The sequence below is a fragment of the Prunus dulcis genome, chromosome 6 (assembly GCF_902201215.1).
Source record: "Prunus dulcis chromosome 6, ALMONDv2, whole genome shotgun sequence".
Lineage (NCBI taxonomy): Eukaryota > Viridiplantae > Streptophyta > Magnoliopsida > Rosales > Rosaceae > Prunus > Prunus dulcis.
Window position 1 is genome coordinate 25,898,251 of NC_047655.1, and position 24,046 is coordinate 25,922,296.

A 24,046-nucleotide genomic window follows, 5' to 3' on the forward strand; every position below is an offset into this window, starting at 1 on the left:
AGAGATCGGGACTGTCCTTAATTACTCTAATGTATGAAGGGATTTCGAACATGGGTGCAAGGCAGAGGGGAGGCCATGTTACCTCAACCGGCTGGCCTAAATCACTGCCACTATACCTAGTACTTATTTAAAGGAAAAGAACAAGAAAGTAATTATAAAAATAAATTAAAGGAAGAAAAGAAAAGGCTATAATTTGACAAGTTTGTATTTTTAGCGCATAAAATGGCATTTATGTGATATACCCGGGAGGCAGGGCATTAAGGGAAGATAAAAAGTTGTGTGCGCTATAGCCGATCGATATATCAGGTCAGAAATTTTGAAAGCAAAGCTAGTAGCTTCGCCCTGTATAGTTTTCTAAAGGGCAATATCCAAGCCAACAGGGTCACAGTGACTCACATCACACAAGCTATAGCTTCAGCTCCACAGCAAAAACAACAAGGAAGATACGTACGCTCACTCCCGTCGCTTCCTATCCTCTGTAAGTTCTTCTTGTCCATCAGTCTTTATGGTTTCATTTCAACCCATTTCAGTTCATCAAACTATTTGTTGGGACATTTGGTAGTTTTCAACTTATAGGTTGATTTCAGTATCAAGCTACGACATTCTTAGTTTGAAAAGCGTTTAATTACAAAAAGAATGCGTTTTGGAATCTGTTTAGAGTAACCATTTGGTTCGAGTTACTTGATGATGTTGGATTGAAGAAAATAATGTCCTTTTTCGTTTAAATTCGTAGCAGATGCCCAATTGTTTCGTTTGAATTGTGTCGTCAAGCATCAAACAAGTTATTCTTTCCTTGCAATATAAGCAAGAAGCCTGCTAAAGGTATGCACACTTGCCCATTGTCTGCATAGTGAGTGTTGAAGTTTAGTAATTCCTCATTATTAGGTGAACTATGGATGGAAAAGTTTTACCCTTTTGCTGTATTTTTTGCAGCAAGCAGGGTGAATGTGGAAGAATTTCTGTAGGGTATGTTAAATTGGAACGCTGCATTTGTTATGTTGCTGCATAGAAGGATGCCTTGCTGAAGCGAGAAACACAATTTGAGTTTTAAAAAACTTATAGTTACATAGTGCTTTAACGTTTAAGTGATCAAATATGAAGGCATTGATTGATTTGAGCACTTCATCAGTGAACTTGCTTAGAAAGAATGTTACTTTATGGATTAATGACACTTTTAAATGGCAATGTGCTTGTACCACTATGTCGTCTTTAAATTAATACTAATTGAAGTCTAGAAGAGCAAGAAATTAGATTTTATCACAGATACAGACAAGAAAGTATGGCCCTTAACTCACTTCTTATTGCAGCATTTTAAACAACAACACAACACAAGTAGTAGAACCCCCACTCCACGCTTCCAGAAGAGGAAGAAGAACCTTTGCCTCAAGAATTTGTTCTCATTGAAAAGACTGAACCAGATGGAACAGTTGAAGAAATATTATTTTCTTCTGGTGGAGATATTGATGTGTATGATCTTCAAGCCCTTTGTGATAAGGTAAATATACTGCCATTGCTACTTCTTTTGCACATGCATCGAAAAATTAATGCCTTTTGAATTCGCAATTGTGTCTAAGTCACTCCTCATAGGTCAGGAGTCTACTTATTGTGGATGTATCTTACCTGATTGACCTTTCAGTAAAATTTGATATGTTATTCTTTTGCTGTATATGAAGTAGTGAATTTTGATAATGTTATCTTATACCCACTGGCTAAAGTTAAATAACTTTCATGTAAATTTGATAGGTAGGCTGGCCTCGGAGGTCGCTGTCGAAACTAGCTGCAGCTTTGAAAAATAGCTACATGGTAGCCACGTTGCATTCACTTCGGAAATCACCTGGATCAGGTACATAGTGGATACAGCATTGTTGCAGGATCCTTCTTTTTCACACAACTGGTATTACAATCTAATATCCATGCTTGTTACTACATCTAAAACTACTTGATGAACACTTAGTGTACTTGGAGAAGTTATTTGACAGAGGGGAATGACCAAAAGAAGTTAATTGGCATGGCTCGAGCTACATCAGATCATGCCTTCAATGCTACAATTTGGGATGTCCTTGTTGATCCTGGTTATCAGGTATGATGGTGCTTAAAGATTGTTTGTTGGACCTACGCACTAATTACATGAGATGGTTTCTTGATTGTTTCTAATGATATCTTTATCATTCAGGGCCAAGGCCTCGGAAAGGCCCTTGTTGAAAAGCTTATAAGGGCTCTTCTGCAGAGAGACATCGGAAATATTTCACTGTTTGCAGATAGTCAAGGTAAAACAGCAGTTATTTATAGCATTTAGTCTATATGCATCTGACAATTTAGAGTCTTTCTGAAAAATATGTGTCTCTATACATCGAGAATTGCCCATTATATGGACAGAATACAAGTTAATTAGGAAAGAACACAGGCTGATCTTCAGCCCCTGAAAAACAGCTCACCTTCCACATATACATGTATCTAATTATAGCTAACCTACCACATATACATGTATCTAATTATACATGTATCTAATTATAGCTAACCTACCACATATACATGTATCTAATTAATGAAAGAATCTGCTGGCATTTAAATCTGAAGAATCTGCTGGCATTTAAATCTGATTTCCTTTGACATCCCCCCTCAAATTGATGCTGGTAAATCGACAAGCATCAATTTGCTAACGAGGAAATGATGGCGCTGACGTGGCATGGATTTGGTGAAGATATCGGCAATCTGCAGAGTAGTGGAGACATGTGGAAGGGTGATAACCTGATGATCATAGGCTTCTCGGATGGAGTGACAGTCAACCTCGATGTGCTTGGTGCGTTCGTGACAGACGGGGTTGGCTGCAATTTGGATGGCACTTGTGTTGTCAGCATACAGTGGAGTAGGATGAAGTGGACTGAACCCAAGCTCTGTGAGAAGACCACGCAGCCAAATGATCTCGGAGCACGCAGCAGACATGGCGCGATACTCTGCCTTAGTGGATGATTTGGAGACGTGGTCTTGCTTCTTGCATTTCCAAGAGATAAGGGCATCACCAAGAAACATACACCAGCCAGTAGTAGATCTCCTGGTGTCTGGGCAACCAGCCCAATCAGCGTCACTATAGGCCTGAAGCTGAAGAGAAGAACCTGTAGGGAAGAACAAGCCACGACTAGGTGTGCCAAGAATATAGCGAATGATGCGGCGAACGGCAGAGAGATGGTGATGCCTCGGGGCTTGCATGAACTTGTTGACAGTGTGAACAGCATAAGAGATGTCTGGTCGGGTGATGGTTAGATAGATAAGACTACCAACCAGCTTCCGATAGGTAGTAGGATCCTCAAGAAGGTCCCCGTCGTCACGTCGATATTTCACATTAAGTTCCATGGGGGTGTCAACGGAAGTAGTGTTGGTGAGGCCGGCTAACTGAACCAGATCTTGACTGTACTTGTGCTGAAGCAAGAAGAGACCATGAGGTTGATGATGGACCTCTAAACCCAAGAAATAAGTGAGCGGACCAAGATCTTTCATGTGGAAAGTAGAATGCAACAAAGTCTGAACTGCAGAGATTGCCTCCAAGTCGGAGCCAGTGATGACAATATCATCCACATAAACAAGAAGAACAACGATACCCATGGATGTCCGTTGTAGAAAAAGAGAGGAGTCATACTGACTCTGAGTGAAAGAAAAACCAAGCAAAGTGGAGCGAAACTTTTCAAACCATACTCGCGGGGCCTGCTTCAAACCATACAAAGAACGTTTCAGTTTGCAAACATCATTAGGTGAGGAAGTAGGCATACCAGAGGGAAGTTTCAAGTAAACTTCTTCCTTGAGATCACCGTGGAGAAATGCGTTCTTGACATCCATTTGATGTAAGGGCCAGGATTGGGATGCAGCAAGGGCGAGTATGGTGCGGACAGTGGTCATTTTGGCAACTGGTGCGAAGGTCTCATCATAGTCGAGACCATATTCTTGTTTGTTGCCAAGTGCTACTAACCGAGCCTTATAACGGTCTATGGACCCATCAGAATGAAGCTTGATAGAAAACACGAACTTACTGCCAAGGGGTTTCACGGAGGAGGGACATGGAACAACGTCCCAAGTTTGGTTTTCCTCAAGTGCGAGAAGCTCAGATTCAACCGCTGTCCGCCAACACTCATGCTTCATGGCCTGTGTATAAGACGAAGGAAGAGAAATAGAAGACAAGGTGGCAGGGAAGAGGGAAAGAGGAGAGGAACCAAACCTATCTGGTGGTCTACGAACCCGAGTACTCTGTCTGAGGGGGGGAGGTGCAGTTGCTGGAACAGGAGGTGTAGTTGCTGGAACAGGAGCAGCAGTCGGGGAAGGAGCTGGAGGGGGCTGGGGAGGTGCTGGAGGTTGATGGGAAGTTTTGGAGGAGCGTCGGTGATACACGAGGAGAGGATGAGAAGGGACTGGAGCTGGAGAAGAGATATTTAAAACAGGACCTGCAGAAGAGTTAGTAAACATAGGCAAAACAGAAAATGAAGGAGAAACGGGGTCGTGATGCGTGGGAAAAAAATACTGATTTTCTAGAAAGATTACATTTCTAGAAACTCGAATGCGTCGCAAATGTGGATCGTAGCAAAGAAAACCTTTATGGTGGACTGAATATCCTAGGAAAGCACACTGGATCGATTGAGCCATGAGTTTTGTGCGTTCATGTGCAGGAAGATGAACATAACAGATACAACCAAATGTACGAAGGTTGGAATAAGATGGAGGGCGACCAAATAACTTGGTGAAAGGAGAGTTGTGGTGCAATGTGGGAGAAGGCAACCTGTTGATGAGATGGACAGCAGTGGAGAGAGCTTCACACCAAAAACGAGAGGGCGTAGATGACTCTAACAGGAGAGTGCGAACAACATCAAGAAGGTGACGGTTCTTCCTTTCAGCCACCCCATTTTGTTGAGGTGTTGAAGGGCAAGACCGTTGAGAGATGATGCCATGAGTCTGTAGGAAGTCCTGAAACAAATGAGACATATACTCACCCCCATTGTCAGAACGAAGGATTTTGATATGGGCCGAAAATTGGGTCTGAATATATGCATGAAAAATCTTAAAAACAGAAAAGACTTCATCTTTAGAATGTAGAAAATATATCCATGTGAAACGGCTATAGTCGTCAATAAAAGTGACGAAGTATTTGTAATTAGCATGAGAAGTGACTGGTGCCATACCCCACACATCACTATGTATCAAATCAAAAGGTTGGACCACATGGGGTGTGTGAATAGGAAATGGCAGAGTCTTACTTTTGCCAAGTCTGCAAGAATTGCAATCAAATTGAACAGCACTAAGAGATGGTGATTCTTTATTCCCAAGAAAACCAGATTTCAGTAAATCATGAAGTACAGTAGAGTTTGGATGTCCGAGACGTTTATGCCACGCTCGGTAATCAACATGAGCAGAATTACAAGAGACAAAGGGTGAAAAAGAAAACAAAGGAAATTGAAGAGGAAAAAGACGTCCCACTTTAAGCCCCTCGCGATCATCCTCCCTGACTGTTAATCCTGCACAACACAACCAGATTTAGAGAATTCCACTTTGCAATCATTATCAACCAACTGACCGACAGACACAAGATTGGTGGTAAGACCAGGAGATACAAAGACATCAGTGAGAGAGGAAGAAACATCACCAGTGGCCGTGATAGGTAAATGATTGCCATCAGCAGTATGAATTTTGAGATTTCCAAAATATTTGTTTACATTGGTAAGAGAATCAGCATTGTTTGTCATATGATGGGAAGCCCCGGAATCAAAGTACCAAGGAGATGATGTAGAGAAGGGTTTACCTGAGAGTCCTAAAGCTGAAAATGCAGAAATGATCATTTGTTGAATCATGTCAGGGGTCACAGGTTGAACAGGAGCACTTTGTGTCAGCGGTACTGCAGTCACAGAACTACCAGCACTAGAAGAGCCAACGGAGACAGTATATGCGGTCTCTGATTTCTTGGGGGGTCGAGTAGGACATTCCTTGATGATATGGCCATCCTTTTTGCAGTAGTGGCAGAATTTTCGGGGACAATTTGCAGCATAATGACCAAATCCCTTGCAACAAAAACACTGAACAGTGCTCATATCCCTGCCTCGTGGCTTACCTTGTGCTGCATAGGCCACAGGAACAGATGCAGACCGCCGTTGTTCCATGGTGGTTTGAGTGAGAAGGCGTTGTTCCTCGCGAAGGAGATCATTGAGGCATGTATCCAAGGAGGGGACAGATTCTCGGTTCATAAGATTGGATCTGGTGCCTTCAAATTCAGGTCTCAGTTTCATTAGAAATTGATCCCTCTGGGTAGTTTCATGGACAGATTGAACAGAACTAAGACCTTCGGATGGTAAGTCAGCATAAACTATATCAGTGTATTCACCCCAAAGATTAGTGAATCTAGAGTAAAAATCAGAGATAGAAAGGCTATCCTGTTGGAGAGCGGCCAATTCATGTTCAAGCTGGAACCGACGAGCAGTGTTTCGTTGACTATAGATCTTCTTCAGGTAAGTCCACATCTGAGCTGCAGTCTGAGATGATCGAAGGTTCAAGATGATATTAGGTTCGACAGATCCTAAAATCCATGTCATAACTTGAGCGTCCTTGACTTCCCACTTGGCGTGCTGGTCTTTGTCTTTGTTTTTGTCAGGAGCTGGGTTACTTCCATCAACATGTCCCCACGCCTCCTTACCTTTGACGAAAATTCCGAAGTGAAACGCCCAAGCAGAGTAGTTCTTGCCATTGAAACGAATCAAAGAAACCTCAGACTTATCCGAAGACATGATGTCAAGAGAACTTGATCAAGAATAACCGAGACTAAGAGACTTGAGAGCAAGAGATAACTGAGACTAAGAGACTTGGGAGCGAGAGATAATTCAGAGCTATAGCTCTGATACCATGACAATTTAGAGTCTTTCTGAAAAAATGTATCTCTATACATCGAGAATTGCCCATTATATGGACAGAATACAAGTTAATTAGGAAAGAACACAGGCTGATATTCAGCCCCTGAAAAACAGCTCACCTTCCATATATACATGTATCTAATTATAGCTATTAAGTAATTATCAGCGTGGCAACATAAATATTTTGCCACCAACCTTTCTCTATATCAGTGTTCCTTCCTAAGACAAGTCCGGCTTTGGGTGTTGCCTGCTTTAGCATGTTCAACTTGTATTAAAAAAAAATTATACTCATTGTCACACTCTATTTTCTTACTTTGTCATTGCAGTTGTGGAGTTCTATCAAAATTTGGGTTTTGAACCTGACCCAGTGGGCATTAAAGGGATGTTTTGGTACCCAAAGTATTAGTCATCACTTAGAAAAAGTTCAAGTATGTATGTGCTTTTATCATTGGTTTAGCGCTGCAATTTGTGTACATGACATGCGAACACTTACATTCTTGAGAGACCTGTTACAGGGAAAGTATGTCTGGAAGTGTAGGGTGTACTTTTAAGCACAATCTGTCTGGAAGAATTTCAGAATTCTAAAGTTGAAAGTAAATAATGTGTGATTGGTTTGCTCTTTTAAACTAAGGTAATTGGATGCCTGGATGGCCAGTTTCAGAATGTCAAGTCAGTTTCTAAAGAAATTCAATATTTATGATTGCATTTTCACAAAATTATAAACAGATGCAAGGAAAATAGGTGATGCAGATGTGCTCTAAGAGAGATGTCAGATTTAAACTTCAAATTTCTATATATAGGTCATATTCCAGATGTGGTCCAAGACCTATTTATAAGTATAATGCACGGTTCAGATGGTTGTCATGTACTAATGCACAATTTGGAGTCTTCATATCAACATGACTGCCTTTACAATACCAATTTTATCTTCCTTGAGGAAAAGACAATGCCAGTAGTAAATGTCTTTGTCCTTTTACTTTCATTTATTTTTATATTACTCTATTTACTTAAGTTTACAATGTAAATAAGAAAGTACCCTCTATTTGGATTCAAATAAATATACTAGAAAATCAAATTCTAACCAAATCAAAATATGAAAAATTGGTTTTAGTGCAAAATACGATTTAGGCTAAAAATGATGGCTCATTAAGTCAATATATACTTCATACTAAAATCCCATAAAATCAAATTTTCTTATTTCATGTGTAAGGAATAAAAGCCGTCAAAAATTATCTTGAGAAAATGATTATTCTGAAAAATCATTTTTCATACTTAGCCAATATTTTTACTTAAAACAGTTTTTCATGTATGATATGAATGCATGAAGGAACCTGAGGTCAATATAAGTAAAAAGCTTTAGATGTTCAATCCACAAAGAGTTACAAGAATAACCTAACTCTTACATATTAAAGAAATATTTGCTTGAATAAGCTCTCCCTAAGACAGTACTCATAAGGGTCCAAAGTTTGAGAGCTAGAATACAAAAGAAACGCAGATAAAGCCCCAAATCAAAACTACGACGGACCTAAAAAATGACGTAAATGCCCTAAAATGAGCAGGATTGTGCTAAGATATGTCAGTTCTTATGTCGAATAAGACAAGACTCCTTGGGAAACGATAAGGATTGCACTAATTTTTTGGTTTATTATCACATTCTTAGAGATATTTCTGGTGTATTGCAATGTGTGTCTATTTTTTAAAGTTGATGCAGTTCTCTTTGATAATGAACATGAGTATTTTGTATGGTTTTATCTATTAACTATGAATTAGAGTACTATCATTTCATTTCAAAGGGTCTATTTTGCATAGAATTTTTTTTAACCTTTTACATGTTGATCCTCGAAATGAAAATTTCTGGATCTGCCATTGCGGCAGCCTCTTTGTGATTGAGTGAGTCCTTGTCAAGTAGAGATGTATTTCATTCAGAATTTCATATCAACATGACTGGAACTTGTGGAAACTTGTAAGCAATAATTGCAAGTCTTGAGAGCAATTGGGTCTAATATTAAACTGGAAATACTAATAGGATGAATACCATGAAGGAAGTTGAGGTTCCACCCCAAAGCCAATTGGTTTTGGGGTGGAACCTCAACTTCCTTCATGGTATCAGAGCGGGTTAGCCCACGTGTGAAAGCCCAACGGCCACACGTGCTCCACGTCACCCAACATGTGTTGTCCACGTGTTACGCTTGAAAAATCGCCACACATGCGGGGGCGTATGAGAATGTGAAGGTAAAGAGTCACACATTGGAAAGTTAAGAAACCTAGCAAGGGGTTATAAGGAGTTAGGTTATTCCCCTCATTGCCAATTAGTTTTGGGGTGGAACCTCAACTTCCTTCATGTTATAATGGAATTTGATGTTGACAATTTATGCCCTCTAATAAAAGCAGTAAATTTGTACTTCCATTCGTACTTTGGCACGTCTTGCCAATGAACTCGAATCCTTTTGCTGATATAATTTTTTTATGGATTAAAATCCTTTGTGAAATAATGATTTAGTAGCTACAGTTGATATTAGAAATCCAGTTAAATAACAAGGTGATCTCAGACACGAGTATGATATCAACTTAACTCTACCCAAAACCAATATGGTTTTCAATGTTTATGACCACTAACCAAGTATGTTCACTTACTTAACTTAAATGTGATTTATGATTGATTGCTTAGGAAAATGCTAAAAGTTTACTTGACAAAAATACTTTATACAATCCCAACTAGCATAAAAACTTTCTTGTAACATGAATATGGCATACTATTTCCGACCAATGATATAATGACAAATGAAAAAATTATCCCACATATCATTATGCTATTGGTAGGGATAACAACCTTGCATGAAATTCTCTCTCCAAAACTAAATCACTGAAACAAAAATAAATGTGATTTATGACCACTAACCACGAACCAAGTATGTTTCACTTTGTGGGGGTCTTTTTTCTCCCGGCAGCTGTAAATGGGCTGGGCTGCCAGAAAAGGGAAATCACTGAAATTGCCCCCTGTGCTGGAGTTCGAAAATTAAGCCCCAAAAGCACTTCGGAAGGGCAGCAAAACCTTAGGAAGTGTTCTGGTTACCTTCACCTTCACCAATGAAAATGAGGGCTGCTTACAGGTGTTTTGTGCTTGCTTTCAGATAAGATTTTGGCTTAGCATGAAGAGCTTGTGGCATGGGAGCAGGGGCAGCATGAGTTGAGCACCAAAGAGGAAAATAAGGCTTCTTAAGGAGAAATGTGAGTGTTTAAAATGAGGGAAACCAGATTTGCAGGGTGATCTTGGCTGAAAGGAGGTAAAAGATGAACATCGCTTCTTCCGGCAGCTTGACAGATTCTGAAAATAATCTGTCAAGCAAAGCAGAACGAAGAAGAATAGTGAATGAGGTTACTGGATTTTGCTAGTAAGAGAGGAAGCTTGCTCTCTCAGCCTGGGTTGGTTTTTGCTAGGTGGAGGGGACCTCCTTTTATAGTTGCGGGAAACTATCCTTTCCCAAGAAACCCTGATGGTTTCTTCCCAATCTTGGCAAACCTTCCCATCCTTTTTTCCTCTCCTCTCTTGACTTTCCTATTTGGGTGAGATTTCCCCTTATCTATTTGCACAAAATCAGGAGTTTTGGAGCTCAAGACCCCCTTTCCCGCGGCTGCTTCAGTAGGAAGCTCCACTCTTGGCTACTTTTCTTCTTCTTTCCCTTCTCTTTCCTAGGCCAGCACTGATAAAGGAAAACAACTGGGTGTATATGCTGGTTTGAAAGGGTACTCCTCTTCCTGACAACTTACATGCTAATAGCCCTTGGTCTCTCTGGTGTTTTGTTTTGGAACTTGATCCATTCCCATGTGCTGGCACTTTCCAGCAGCTCTGTTTAGTGATCCTGCAGACCTCTTCTACGTGGCTTCTATTTTTCTAGCAAAGGGCTGAGGCTTTTGTGGCTTATTGTGAAATTTTGTATGGGCTAAGGTACTTCATTAAATAAATGGGCTATTTAAACATTGGGCTTTTGGTTGGGCTATCCTTTGACTAGGCTAATTTTGGTTGAGTTATTTTCCCCTTTTTGCTCACCCATATATTTGGGCCTAAGAAATGGGCTTGGGTCCCGAGCCTCCCAAGCAACCCGGAACCTCCATTTCTCGTCCCATCAATGGGCCTCATGACGACCTATTACCATCCATACCACAACCCACTCAAGCAAGCCCCGGGCATTTTGAGTGGCTTGGGCCCCCTTAGGCTTGTAGTGTGTTTGGGTGTGAAACAACGATTTCATGCTTGGCATGGCATGTCGCTTGGCGTGCTTTAATTTTTTTATCATCCTTGATGTTTAATTTTGGCATGGGCTTGTAGAGCTAGCATGGTGAATTAGCATGGCGCATGAATTTCAATTNNATGTGGCAAGTTTTCGAGTACCTCTTTTTTATGCCTTTTCTTAATAAAATGGCGTTTCGGGCTAATAATTTATTTGGGCCCAATCATGAATTTTTTGGGTCTCAACACACTTACTTAACATAAATGTGATTTATGATTGATTGCTTATGAAAATGCTAAAAGCTTACTTGACAAAAATACTTTATACAATCCCAACTAGCATAAAAACTTTCTTGTAACAGGAATATAGCATACTATTCCCCCGACCAATGATATAATGACAGATGAAAAAAGTATCCTGCATATCATTATGCTATTGGTGGGGATAACAACCTTGCATGAAATTCTCTCTCCAAAACTAAATAACTGAAACAAAAATAAATGTGATTTATGACCACTAACCACTAACCAAGTATGTTCACCTACTTAACATAAATGTGATTTATGATTGATTGCTTATGAAAATGCTAAAAGCTTACTTGACAAAAATTCTTTATACAGTCCCAAGTAGCATAAAAACTTTCTTGTAACAGGAATATATATAGCATACTATTCCCGACCAATGATATAATGACAAATGAAAAAATTATCCCACATATATTATTATGCTATTGGTGGGGATAACAACCTTGCATGAAATTCTCTCTCCAAAACTAAATCATTGAAACAAAAATAAATGTGATTTATGACCACTAATCACCAACCAAGTATGTTCACGTACTTAACATAAATGTGATTTATGATTGATTGCTTATAAAATGCTAAAAGCTTACTTGACAAAAATACTTTATACAGTCCCAACTAGCATAAAAACTTTCTTGTAACAAAAATATGGCATACTATACCCGACCAATGATATAATGACAGATGAAAAAATTATCTCGCATATCATTATGCTATTGGTAAAGATAACAACCTTGCATAAAATTCTCTCACCAAAATTAAATTATGGAAACCCGCGCTCGCAGGAATTTTTGCCATCTCTAAAAGAGAGGTTAGTGGAAATCCACGCAAAGGAATTTTTTAGTGGACTTTATGTAATAGGTGCAGATGCAAAGAAGACGCCATATGTCATTATTCTCATCTCTTTCCACTTAAATTTAAAAAAAACATTAAACAAAAGAAAACAAAGACCAACCTTACTCAACAAACTATGACGATCTAATTAATGTTACAACTTATGTTGATGCTCAAGATGACGAAAATGATGTATCTCAGGCCTTCTTTCTCTGTGCACAGACTTCACCATTCTTAGCCTTCCCATTGACTCGGCCTTGATGTTTGTGTTTGGAACTGTGTGTGCTTCCTGAGCAGTATCTTTCTCTCACAACAAAGTCTCAAAGTCCACCACTTATAGTGTCAAGTATGATTTTGCTTTTGAAAATTGAGAGAAAACTTTTCAACTGTTTCCTTTTATCTTTATTTTGTGTTTTGTTGCATGTTCTAATTTTACTTCTTATGACAAAGAAAGTCAAGATTTTGAATTTAGTGTTTGCAAGTTTTATAGAAATTGCTCATTGGGTCGTTTCCATAGGGTGTTAGAATGCTGAGAATGAGAGTCTGTGGATGTGTCATTGCTCTGTTGTGTTCTTGCTTCGTCCTCCTTGCGGTTGCACAAGTTACAAATCCTTCTGAAGGTGAGTTTGCTGCACATATGCTATATTTCTTACTTGTTATATCCAGATTTAATTCAGTGCAATTCAATCATTTGTATATGATTCTTATACGATTCAATTGAAAAGTATGAATTATGCTCTGTGCCCTTTTGCAGTCAATGCATTGAGAGCAGTTAAGAACAGTTTAAGTGATCCTAGGCAGCATCTCAAGAACTGGAACAATGGGGATCCTTGTAAATCTCATTGGACTGGAGTTTTTTGTTTTAGTACTGTTGGGGCTGATGGGTACTTGCACCTTGAGGAACTGTATGCATTCTTTTTTCGTACTGCTCTTACCTTTTCCATTCCAGATTACGTTACCCGCACAGTGAGTGATAATGTTTTTTTTTCTTACTTATGATTTCATGCAGCCAACTGCTGAACATGAATCTCTCAGGAAGTTTAGCACCTGAGCTTGGCCAACTATCTCACCTTCTAATATTGTGAGTCTGGCCTCTCAAAAATTGATCTGTGATTCCACTTTTTTGGAGGTTTTTTCTTCCTGATTATCTTTTAGTTGTTTTCTAATGTTTTGTATTTCGTTTTCTTCTCTTCCGGAAGAGATTTCATGTGGAATGAATTAAGTGGCACTATACCAAAGGAGATAGGAAACATGACATCCTTGAAACTCTTGTAAGTTGAGTTCAACCAATCTATAGTTCTGGGTACACTTGTTTTTGGAATATCAACATAATTTTCTGTTTTACAGTACACAATTTTCATAAAAAATTTTGTGATGCATTTGTATGCAGGCTCTTGAGTGGAAACAAATTATCTGGTTCTTTACCTGATGAGCTCGGTTACCTTTCAAAATTAAATAGGCTACAAGTTGACCAAAACTATATGTCAGGTCCAATACCAAAATCATTTGTTAACTTGGTCAATGTAAAACATCTGTAAGTACATGTTCAAGCTAAATGCTACTTGAAGTTGGCTAGCATTTTATATTTCTCATGTTTGACAGCTGCATGTACATTAATTGCTTTGCAGCCACATGAACAACAACTCCTTCAGTGGTCAAATTCCGTCTGAGCTTTCTAAAGTACCCACTCTTCTTCATTTGTGAGTTCTTAAAGCGTTATTTCCTTGTGTTTTTGGGAAATTGTTCTGTATTGATACTTGTTGACTGATTCCTGATGGTGTATACTTGATGCAAACTTTTACAGGCTTTTTGATAATAATAACTTATCTGGATATCTTCCACCAGAATTATCCAACTTACCAAACTTGCGCATAATGTACGTCCTAATTCAACACTGTCTGGATTTTTAGTTTGGAGTAACTTGTTTCCTTTTGTGTGATCTCAGTAGGTAATCTGTTTTTTCTTGACGAGATTTTCTTCTTGGTTGATGGAAATTATTGTTTTCTCTTCCATTTGCAGTCAATTTGATAACAACAACTTCATGGGTAATGAGATTCCAGCTTCTTATGGAAACCTTTCCCAATTGGCAAAAATGTAAGTTGTAGTATTCGTATCTTTCTCTTGTTGAATCGATGGTTCATGTTTGTACTGCTTTACATTAGGACTATAAGCAAGTTGCATTAATTTGGTGATCAAGGTCATATGCAAGGTAATTCCAATAGGAATTTTAGAATTTCACTGATATCCAAATGACCTCTGAAATCCAGTATTTCCACTTCTTGAGATGTTTTAAGTGCTTTCATTTTGTGTTTATTACATGTTGCATAAATTTGCTTGAAAGGGTTGCTAATAGTTTTTCTTCTTCCTCTTTCTGATTTGGCAGAAGTCTTAGGAATTGTAGCTTGCAGGGAGAAATTCCTGATTTTAGCAGGATACCTAGCCTTAGTTATCTGTAAGTATTAAGATGGCTCAACAACCTTGAATTAATGGACACTATAATGCATTTATTTACTCTTCTATTTATACCTCTATTATGTAACCTTTTACTGGGTTCATTTCACAGAGATCTAAGCTGGAATCAACTGAGTGGATCCATACCTTCACATAGACTATCTCACAATATGACAACAATGTATGCAAATGGCCCAAGTAAACTTGTAACTTGTCTGTCCAAAAATAAAACTTGTAACTTGTTCTATTTATACTTCTTGCTGCATCAGCATGTTAACTTTAAATGAATGTTACACAAAAAAATTATTACATATCACCGTCTGTGTTTAATCTGAGTAATTTATAAACTTTTCCTGTTTAATTTCGTTATTTATTGCAGCGATCTGTCAGATAACCAGCTTAATGGATCTATTCCTGAGAGTTTCTCTGATCTTCCTTCACTTCAGAAATTGTGAGAATCTCCTAACTTCCCTAAATCTGCATTTCGTATAATATTGCACTTCTATGCAGACTGGATCTGATTTCTGTAATGACTTGTATTACAGGTCACTCGAGAATAATTTGTTGACTGGTTCTGTCCCTGCTATATGGTGGAATGTATCTTTTAGTACAAAAGCGAGACTTAAACTGTAAATTCCTTTACGAAAAAAGTAGCATTAACATTTAGTGTTTGAGGACCTTAATGATTTAGTGTAAATTTTTAGATTGAGCTTATTTAGAAGTTTGATGAATTTTGCAGTGATCTCCGGAACAATTCACTGTCGAACATATCGGGAGAGCTAAATCCTCCAGCAAACGTCACCTTGAGGTATGTTTCCAATGCAATGGCTTCAATCAGATCCCTATTTTCAGAGTTGTTTCTTATATATTGTTCTGGATTTATTAGAGAAGATAGAACAAAAAAGAACTCTGCATTGTTAAGGATGTTATTATAGCTGGACATCTTATTTTTCTCAGTGCAGTTAAAAATGGAGACTTTTACAGATACACAAATTGATTAAATAGTTTCATGGAAATGAGGAAATGCACAAAATAATTGCATGCAAATTAAGAGTGGCATGAATGGTACAATTTCAATTAGGAGAGACATGTTACCAAATTTTAAAAAGCAACACACATTGTTCTATAGTTGTATTCTCAACACAGGTGGATATAGCTAGGATTCCTTGGAGCTTTTTTCTTTTCTCGTCTTTCATTTCCCATATCCAATGGCATATGTTGGGAATTTTATGCTTCCTTTCATGTTATGGAGTGGTTCCCTTGCCCATAAATTATGTCTTGTATTTAAAATTATTAGCAAAAGTATACCTTGTTTTACTTCTAGAACTTCAAATTCTCACTTTAGCAGCTTTTCTCAGGCTTGAAGGAAATCCTATTTGCAAGAATGCAAGCATACAAAATGTAGGCCAGTTCTGTCGATCCGAAGCTGGAGGAGATGGAATCCCTGATAGTTCAACAAATTCAACTCAAACAATGACCTGCCCTAGTCAAGCATGCCCAACAGATAATTTCTACGAATATGTCCCATCTTCCCCAGTGCCGTGCTTTTGTGCATCACCTATAATAGTTGAATATCGTCTGAAAAGCCCTAGTTTTTCTTATTTTCCTCCATATATTCAGAAGTTTGAAATGTACTTAACTAGATCTCTCGACTTGAGCCTTTATCAATTATCAATTGATTCAATTTTCTGGCAAGAAGGACCTCGTCTACAGATGCATTTGAAGCTTTTCCCTATGTTCATTAATCCCCACTCAAATACATTCAACTTTAGTGAGGTTCATCGAATTAGAGGAGTTTTAACATCGTGGGAATTTCCTCGAACTGATTTCTTTGGACCTTATGAGCTTCTCAATTTCACTCTGCTGGGACCTTATTCAAATAGTATGTACTTTAGCCTGGACATCTATGTTTCAAGTCATTTTGGTCTAATTTATGAAATTATGCTGCATTTTTCTATTTGCTCATCTACCAGCACCAGCCTATGAGTATATTGGTCAATGTTCCTCCTGCATGTCATAACTCTTCTGTTTCTTAATTTTACTTTGGAATCAGGTTTAGTGCAGGTTTCTTGTTCTTAATTTCATTCTGCATCATGGTAACTTCACTGATATTGTTGTTATAGTGATCGTTGGGCCACGAAGGATGGGCATCAGGAAGGGAATTTTGGCAGCTATTATAACAGGGGCAGTTGCATCGTTTGTCATTCTTTCTGCAACTGTCGTGCTTCTGATCACAAGATGCTCGAGACACCGGGACAGACCACCTTCTAGGAGACATTCATGTAAGTCCTGAATACTTGGAGATACCATCAGGTTGATTATCAATTTATCATCCTAGAAAGTGGTATAAGTTCTTATCACTCTTTGCAGCCTCGAAGATTACAATGAAAATTGATGGCGTAAAGGTGTTCACTTTCAAAGAAATGACACTAGCTACCAGGAATTTTGATAGTTCAACTCAACTTGGACGAGGAGGTTATGGGAAAGTTTACAGAGGTATTTTATCTGATGACACAATTGTAGCCATAAAGCGTGCGGAAGAAGGATCCTTGCAGGGTAAAAAAGAATTCTTGACTGAGATAGAACTGTTATCGAGATTATATCACCGAAACTTGGTCTCTTTGGTGGGATATTGTGATGAAGAAGGGGAGCAGGTATGAGGTTTGCAGTCTTGGGAAATTAGTCATTGCTTCCAAGTTGCAACTGGTTTTTTTGTGCAGATGCTGGTTGAGTGCTTCAATGTATTAGAATCAAATGAATGTAAATATCATTAATCAAATTATGTTCTTGGTGCTTGTGCAGATGCTGGTTTATGAGTTCATGCCCAATGGTACCTTAAGGGACTGGCTTTGTGGTATGAAATTTCCAACATTCCCAGTTTCTTAAATGGCTCCTTCTATTCATCCATGCCTCTTTGGTTATTTCCATTGTTCTTCTCATCATTCGCCATTTTGGGACAAGATTTCTTTCTGCAGCTTGAGTTTCATCTAGCTAATTCTGCATTGAAATTTCTTCTTAAGTTCTGTACTTGCTGTGATATGACAGTTAAGGCCAAGGGAAGCCTGAGCTTTGGTACGAGGTTACAGATTGCATTGGGTTCAGCTAAAGGCATTCTTTATCTCCATAATGAGGCAAATCCTCCCATATTCCACCGGGACATTAAAGCCACCAACATACTTCTCGACTCCAACCTTATGGCTAAAGTAGCCGATTTTGGACTCTCACGGCTTGCTCCTCTACAGGATGATGAAGGGACCGGACCTTCATATGTATCTACAGCTGTGAGAGGAACACCGGTACGTTTAGATTCTGCGAAGCTTGAAATGAATCAAGAATAATATAATATCTGCTACTTTCAAATCCGTTGTGAGAAATTGAGAACCAGGAAGTATGCTTTGTTCCATAACTCTTTTGTTTTGGAACCAATCATACGTGCAGGGTTACCTGGATCCAGAGTACTTTTTGACAAGAAAGTTGACAGACAAAAGCGATGTCTATAGCCTTGGGATTGTGTTTCTGGAGCTCTTGACTAGTGTGCTGCCAATATCACATGGCAAAAACATTGTTCGTGAGGTAACACATTAAAACACCACTGCTCTTTCTGTGATCCATCTGCATATACCAAAAAAAAAAAAAAAAAATTCGTGAAAAAAATATTTATTTATTTGTCAGGTGAATCTAGCTCATCAGGCCGGGTTGATATTCTCTATTATAGACAGCAGAATGGGATCCTATCCGTCGGAATGTGTAGAGAGGTTCCTAGCTCTGGCCCTTAGATGTTGTTATGAGAAGCAAGATAAGCGGCCAGCAATGCTGGAAGTGGTGAGGGAGCTTGAAAACATAATCAAAATCATGCCGGCAGCTGGCACCATATTTTCACCATCTGCTGCCTCATACAGTGACCAATCACCAACCTCATCATCCTACTTGACTAGAGACACATCCTATGTGTCCTCCAGTGTTATATGAAGTGATCTTTCCAGAGGTGTTGTCCCAACCATCGCGCCTCATGTTAGTCACGTGACACTGTATATATTCGTGTTGTATGAAAAGAAGTTATCCTTGATGAGAATCTGGGAGGGTTCTTTGAACCATTTTCTCCGTTTTCCAGATTACAGACAGAAAAATAACATCTTGTAGCTGAGTTTCGGATCTAAAATGTAGTTTTGTCTCTGTTTTTTTGGCTATCTAGAGAACGAAAATGTGAGTAATAATGAGTGGTGTAGTGTATGTACATAAAGTTAGCATTTGAGATGTTGTTGCAGTGTAACAAAAGAATGATGGTCATTTTACTGCATACTGAATCTTGAGTTGTTAGTTGTTACTAACAGTAACTGAGGCAAAACTGCACTCTCTTCTTCATTTTTTCTCAGTTTGGGTTAGTGAATTGGACCGAACCAAACCGAACTGGGTGCAAAAAATCCTTAATATTTCTGATTAAAAAAAAAGTTCCCAAAATCTTTACTCTTTATACAGTGCACACAACAATTTTCCTTCACAACAATACAATAGTGACATCATAAGTCATTTTCTTTTTTTAATTTCTTCAATTAACCCTTCTCTTTCTTTTTCTTTTTCTTTTTTTTTTCTTTTTTTTTCTTTATTATTATTTTTTTTTTTTAAAGAGTCGCTGGTTTTAGACAAAAACGACGTGCTGCTGAGCGCTGACCCACAATATTCAATTAAAGTCCCACCAAATTTCTTTTCGCTAATAAAATCAAAGAAATCCCACCGAGGGCCAATTACCAATTGCCCCTAGCTTTACTCCTACGTACGTCCAATTAGAATTTGATTTCTTTGTCCCCGAATTTGACGTTGTTTGATTTTAATCTGAATTTATTTGCAAGCCAAAATCGGCGCAAGGGGTTTTTCCCGGGAACCTTCTCTCCTCTGTCTCCATCTGAATTCTTGTTGACTGACGTTGAGGCAAACCCCTCCCCGCGCTCGTTTCCTTTTTGGGGCTCTTTTGTTCTATCGGTAAGTTTGATTTGCATTTACTTTATCTGATTGTTAATTTTGGATTTTTTTTTTCATGTCTCTGATTGATCCTCAACTCTAATTAGGGTTCGCATTGTTCATCGTTTCCTTGATTGATTGATTGCTATGATTTCGTCGGTAAAGATAAGAAATTTGATGAAATTTCCTTTAAGGATATTGGTTGATCAATCGCTTTCCAAATAAAAGACTTGAATTGTTAATTCTTCTTTAGGGCATAGGCATAAGGATGCTTGAATAGTTGATTTTACTTTAATCAATTCTGTAGTTTCAAAATTCTATTACCATTTGGATTTTGCAAAGCACATTGTTTGTGAAGGTGGGATATATTTATATGAGCTTGTGATGATCCCCAAAGTCACCATCCTCCTATGTTGAGGCCTTGAGATTTTCGGGTTAATCTTATTCTTATCAGTGAAGATTGGTCTTTTGTGCTTCCTTTAGTCCTATAATTAATCAGAAATTTACTTATTTTAGCAGTTTTTTATTTTAAAATCTTTTTTTTTTTTTGGGCTTTAAATTTACAGTTTTACAACATAATTTAAATAAAAAGGTGTGGATGGTGTGTGACTGAGGAATTGTTGGTGATAAAATTTTAAAAGCTTTTTTTGCAATGAGCAGGTTGACCACACGGCTCACATCATACAAGGAGTGGTGGCTTTTTGTGGAGAAGTGGTAACTGATAGTTCAATAGAGCCCAGTGCATCCAAGAGAAGAATATAGTGGGCGTCTCTCAAGATCCCGAAATTGATGTTATGATCTTTTTGTGAAATCTGTGTCAGTGTGAAAATGCAGTTCACATTTGGGAAGGTTCTATTATTTTCACTCTTCTCCATAGTTCTCTTTGGGTATGCTACAGCTGAGTTTGAGAATGAAGTTTCGCGGAAGCTGATATCTGCTCCACACAAAAATGTGAGAAGCAATGTTATTGATGGCACTGGTATAGAGAATTCCTTAAGTTTTGAGGATTCAAATAATGGACTGGGTGAGTTGAAAAGCGCAAACAGCAAGGTCTCAGTCTCCACTGTTGCATTATTCACGTTGGCAATGGCTGCTGCCACTGGTTTAGGTGCAGTCCCATTCTTCTTTGTGGAGCTTGATCCACAATGGGCAGGATTATGCAATGGAATGGCTGCTGGTGTAATGTTGGCTGCAAGCTTTGATCTTGTACAGGAAGGGCAAGGTCATGGTGCTGGGAATTGGGTTGTCATTGGGCTTTTAGCTGGTGGCCTTTTTATTTTACTGTGCAAGAAGGTAGTGAATTGCTCCCTCATTTTCTTCTGTCTTACTGTGTCTTTGCCATTTTTGTAAATTTAGTTGCATTTTCCCTTTAGTAAATTTGGTTCCTGCTTCATAGAATTCACATTTCCGTTGCATTTTGCAGAGAGATTTTAACAATATTTCCCTTGTAATATCTAGTTCAAATGTCTGCTTGTGTGCAGTTATGGGTTTTTCTTCTATACAATGCTGGGATATATCAAGCTCTCATTATTCCTTACATTATTTTATTATATCTGTTTTCAGTTTCTTGAACAATATGGAGAAGTTAGCATGTTAGACATTAAAGGTGCTGATGCAACTAAAGTCGTTCTTGTGATTGGGATAATGACTCTTCATTCATTTGGGGAGGGCTCTGGTGTTGGGGTTTCGTTTGCTGGCTCAAAGGGTTTCTCTCAGGGCCTTTTGGTAACTTTGGCTATTGCTGTGCACAACATACCAGAAGGATTAGCTGTGAGTATGGTGCTTGCATCCAGGGGTGTTTCTCCACAGAATGCCATGTTATGGAGCGTGATTACCTCATTACCACAGGTAATTTGTTAGTTTTCAAAATTTATGGGGTTTGAGAATAGATAACCAACTCTAGTGGATTTTCATTCTGATTCCGTTACTCTTTTTACCTTAGACAAACAAATAGGATGTAATCCGTTCAATCTGGTTCAACTTCAAGTGCATGTTTGTGGTATGACTGAAATGACTTGATCTTGATTTATAATTACATTCACTTAAAGAAATAAAAACGCGGAAGAAAGTGGAATTATGAGTTACTTCTGCTTACAGTTGGATATTGCTCACTATTTTTAATCAATGTGGGTCTTTTTTGGTTCATTGGAGGGCTGTTGGGTCTAGGGCCACACAACTGGAGGTGGCCCTCTCTCATCCCATAAACTGCCTTGTTGTTGGTGAAGCAGGATTCGATTGCATAACCAAACCAAAGGACTTTACGAAGCTAGCTGAAACCTTGAAAATAAGCTTGTTTAACGAAATGGCCTCCTATTTGTATTGTTGTTGCAGCCCATTGTAGCTGTTCCTTCATTCATATGCGCTGATGCGTTTAGCAAGTTTCTTCCTTTCTGTACGGGCTTTGCTGCTGGATGCATGATCTGGATGGTTGTTGCAGAGGTGCTTCCTGATGCATTCAAGGTAACATTCCTCATGAGACTTCTCCATGTTGGTTGTTTCTTCAAGTGCTTATGTCCTTTGCAGTAGGCTTTGATAACTTTTTAAAGAGATTATCAAAATGTTCGTAAGATTCTATATTAATCTCCAACACATTTTTTTGTTTTGGGATTTGGTTGTAGGAAGCCTCTCCATCGCAGGTTGCATCAGCAGCTACTCTCTCTGTAGCATTTATGGAAGCTCTTAGCACCCTTTTCCAGAATTTCACCCATGATTACAAGTGAGTTCATTTTAATTTAGGAGAATTCTGTCGCTTGCTTTTGTGTTCCCCTTTGACATGTTCTTTTCATACTTTTCACTCGCCTTTGGAAGTACTCTTATTTTTTACATGTGCTGTTTTGCAGCTCAGAGGATGCTTCTGGCTTCTTTGTTTCATTACTATTTGGTCTTGGACCGTTGCTCGGTGGCAGTGTTCTTGTTGCATTTGCATTGGCTTTCCATCTCCAGCATGCTCTTCTCATGGGTGCAGCATCTGGCATTGCCTTTGTCCTTGGTGCCTGGAGACCATTGCAGCTACTTTTGTCATTAAAGATGGGATTTTTATCTATCATGTTTCTGCTTGCAATGGGAGCTGCGTCTGTCCATATTTTGAGCTCCAGTATTTTGAAGATTGCAGGTCGCAAAAGAACTTCAGTGCATAACTTACCCGCAGTAAATGGTTTTCCAGTGAGCGTTCACACCCTCCAATCATTCTTGGCATGTGGAGCAGTTGCCCTTCATGCTTTGGGTGAAGGGCTTGCACTAGGTGTTGCTGCACCAAAAGCTTATGGACTTGGTCGACACATGGTCCTTCCTGTCTCTCTACATGGACTCCCTCGGGGTGCAGCTGTGGCTAGCTGCATCTTTGGGGCTACAGACAACTGGCACGCAGCCCTTGCGGCGGCTGCTTTAATTGGATTCATGGGTCCAATATCTGCAATCGGAGCAATACTCGCAGGTATTGACTATAGAGGTTTAGACCATGTGATGGTTTTTGCATGTGGGGGGCTACTCCCAAGTTTTGGAAATGTAGTAAAGAGAGCAGTTAGGTTGGATATGCGTAAAAGTAGTTGCGGGATTTTGATGGGTGTGGGGTTTGCAACTCTGTGTTTGACTTGCACTAAGTTGGTCTGCTTGCACACACCTTATTGCAATTCTGCTCCAGAGGCTGTCAGATGAGATATGGTACTCCTGCAGCTCATGCAATGTAATAGCTTAGGTGCTGAGCATGCATAGTGGTGAAAAATTAAGCACATTCATGCTCTGGCATATAAGTTTGGCACCTCTGCTTGGGAAAGGAAGGAAACCCTTGAGGAATTGTAGAGGAGATGCTGCAAGGACTGAGGAGTGGGTGACATTAGAGGAAGCTGCTTTCAGTTCAGAGGAGGATGCATCAACCTTTGCGTGGATAGCAGAACTTGTCTCTTGTACAGACGTTAGAAAATTATGTTATGCTCATTTATGCTTACAGAGAAGGAATGAGGAATTGGGTTTGTCCCTTTGACACTAAAATTTTATCTTTTAGCAGTTTTGATTCAGACAGATTTTACATTGAAGCAGTAGAATTCTGATGCATTGTTTCATTTGGCAGTGAACTTTAATACCAGTCTTGATTCAGACAGATTGTTGTTTTGTTGGGTATGAAACGCAAGGCGGCCAAGCCTGGCATATCGAACATTGCTCCTAACTTACAAATCTTCTGATTTCTTTTTTCTTCTTTGTTTCCTTCTTACCGTGGAAAAGACAGTATTAAGGAAGCAAATCAACTTAAAAATCTTGTGGTTTCTTTTTTCTTCTCTCTGTTTCCTTCCTTCTTACCGTGGAAAAGACAAAGTATTAAGGAAGCAAATCATGCGAAAGGGGGCCAATGTGGATGGGTCGACATGTCGTTTAGTACCTGTAGGCAGTGGTTAGGTGAAGT

General features: G+C 38.9%; 2 protein-coding genes and 1 pseudogene across 2 annotated transcripts; all 3 read left to right on the forward strand.

Moving 5' to 3' along the window:
- The first annotated feature begins 50 nt into the window (after positions 1-50).
- Positions 51-7,476, forward strand: LOC117630560 (annotated as a pseudogene).
- Positions 7,477-12,548: 5,072 nt separating this feature from the next.
- On the forward strand, positions 12,549-18,939 carry LOC117631288 (probable LRR receptor-like serine/threonine-protein kinase At1g06840). The gene is made up of 21 exons (XM_034364351.1): positions 12,549-12,589; positions 12,761-12,863; positions 12,998-13,148; positions 13,253-13,324; positions 13,443-13,514; positions 13,634-13,777; positions 13,872-13,943; positions 14,048-14,119; positions 14,263-14,337; positions 14,627-14,695; positions 14,807-14,875; positions 15,074-15,145; positions 15,240-15,323; positions 15,434-15,502; positions 16,053-16,576; positions 16,818-16,976; positions 17,065-17,348; positions 17,497-17,548; positions 17,740-17,990; positions 18,133-18,267; positions 18,367-18,939. Exons 2-21 carry the CDS (start codon positions 12,770-12,772, stop codon positions 18,661-18,663), a joined length of 2,817 nt encoding a protein of 938 aa, XP_034220242.1. The 5' UTR covers positions 12,549-12,589; positions 12,761-12,769; the 3' UTR covers positions 18,664-18,939.
- Positions 18,940-19,407: 468 nt separating this feature from the next.
- Positions 19,408-23,746, forward strand: LOC117629982 (putative zinc transporter At3g08650). Its single transcript, XM_034362672.1, has 6 exons — positions 19,408-19,671; positions 20,311-20,943; positions 21,214-21,498; positions 21,982-22,110; positions 22,269-22,366; positions 22,491-23,746. The coding sequence occupies exons 2-6, from the start codon at positions 20,479-20,481 to the stop codon at positions 23,302-23,304; spliced, it is 1,791 nt and encodes a 596-aa protein (XP_034218563.1). The 5' UTR covers positions 19,408-19,671; positions 20,311-20,478; the 3' UTR covers positions 23,305-23,746.
- Positions 23,747-24,046: the final 300 nt, after the last annotated feature.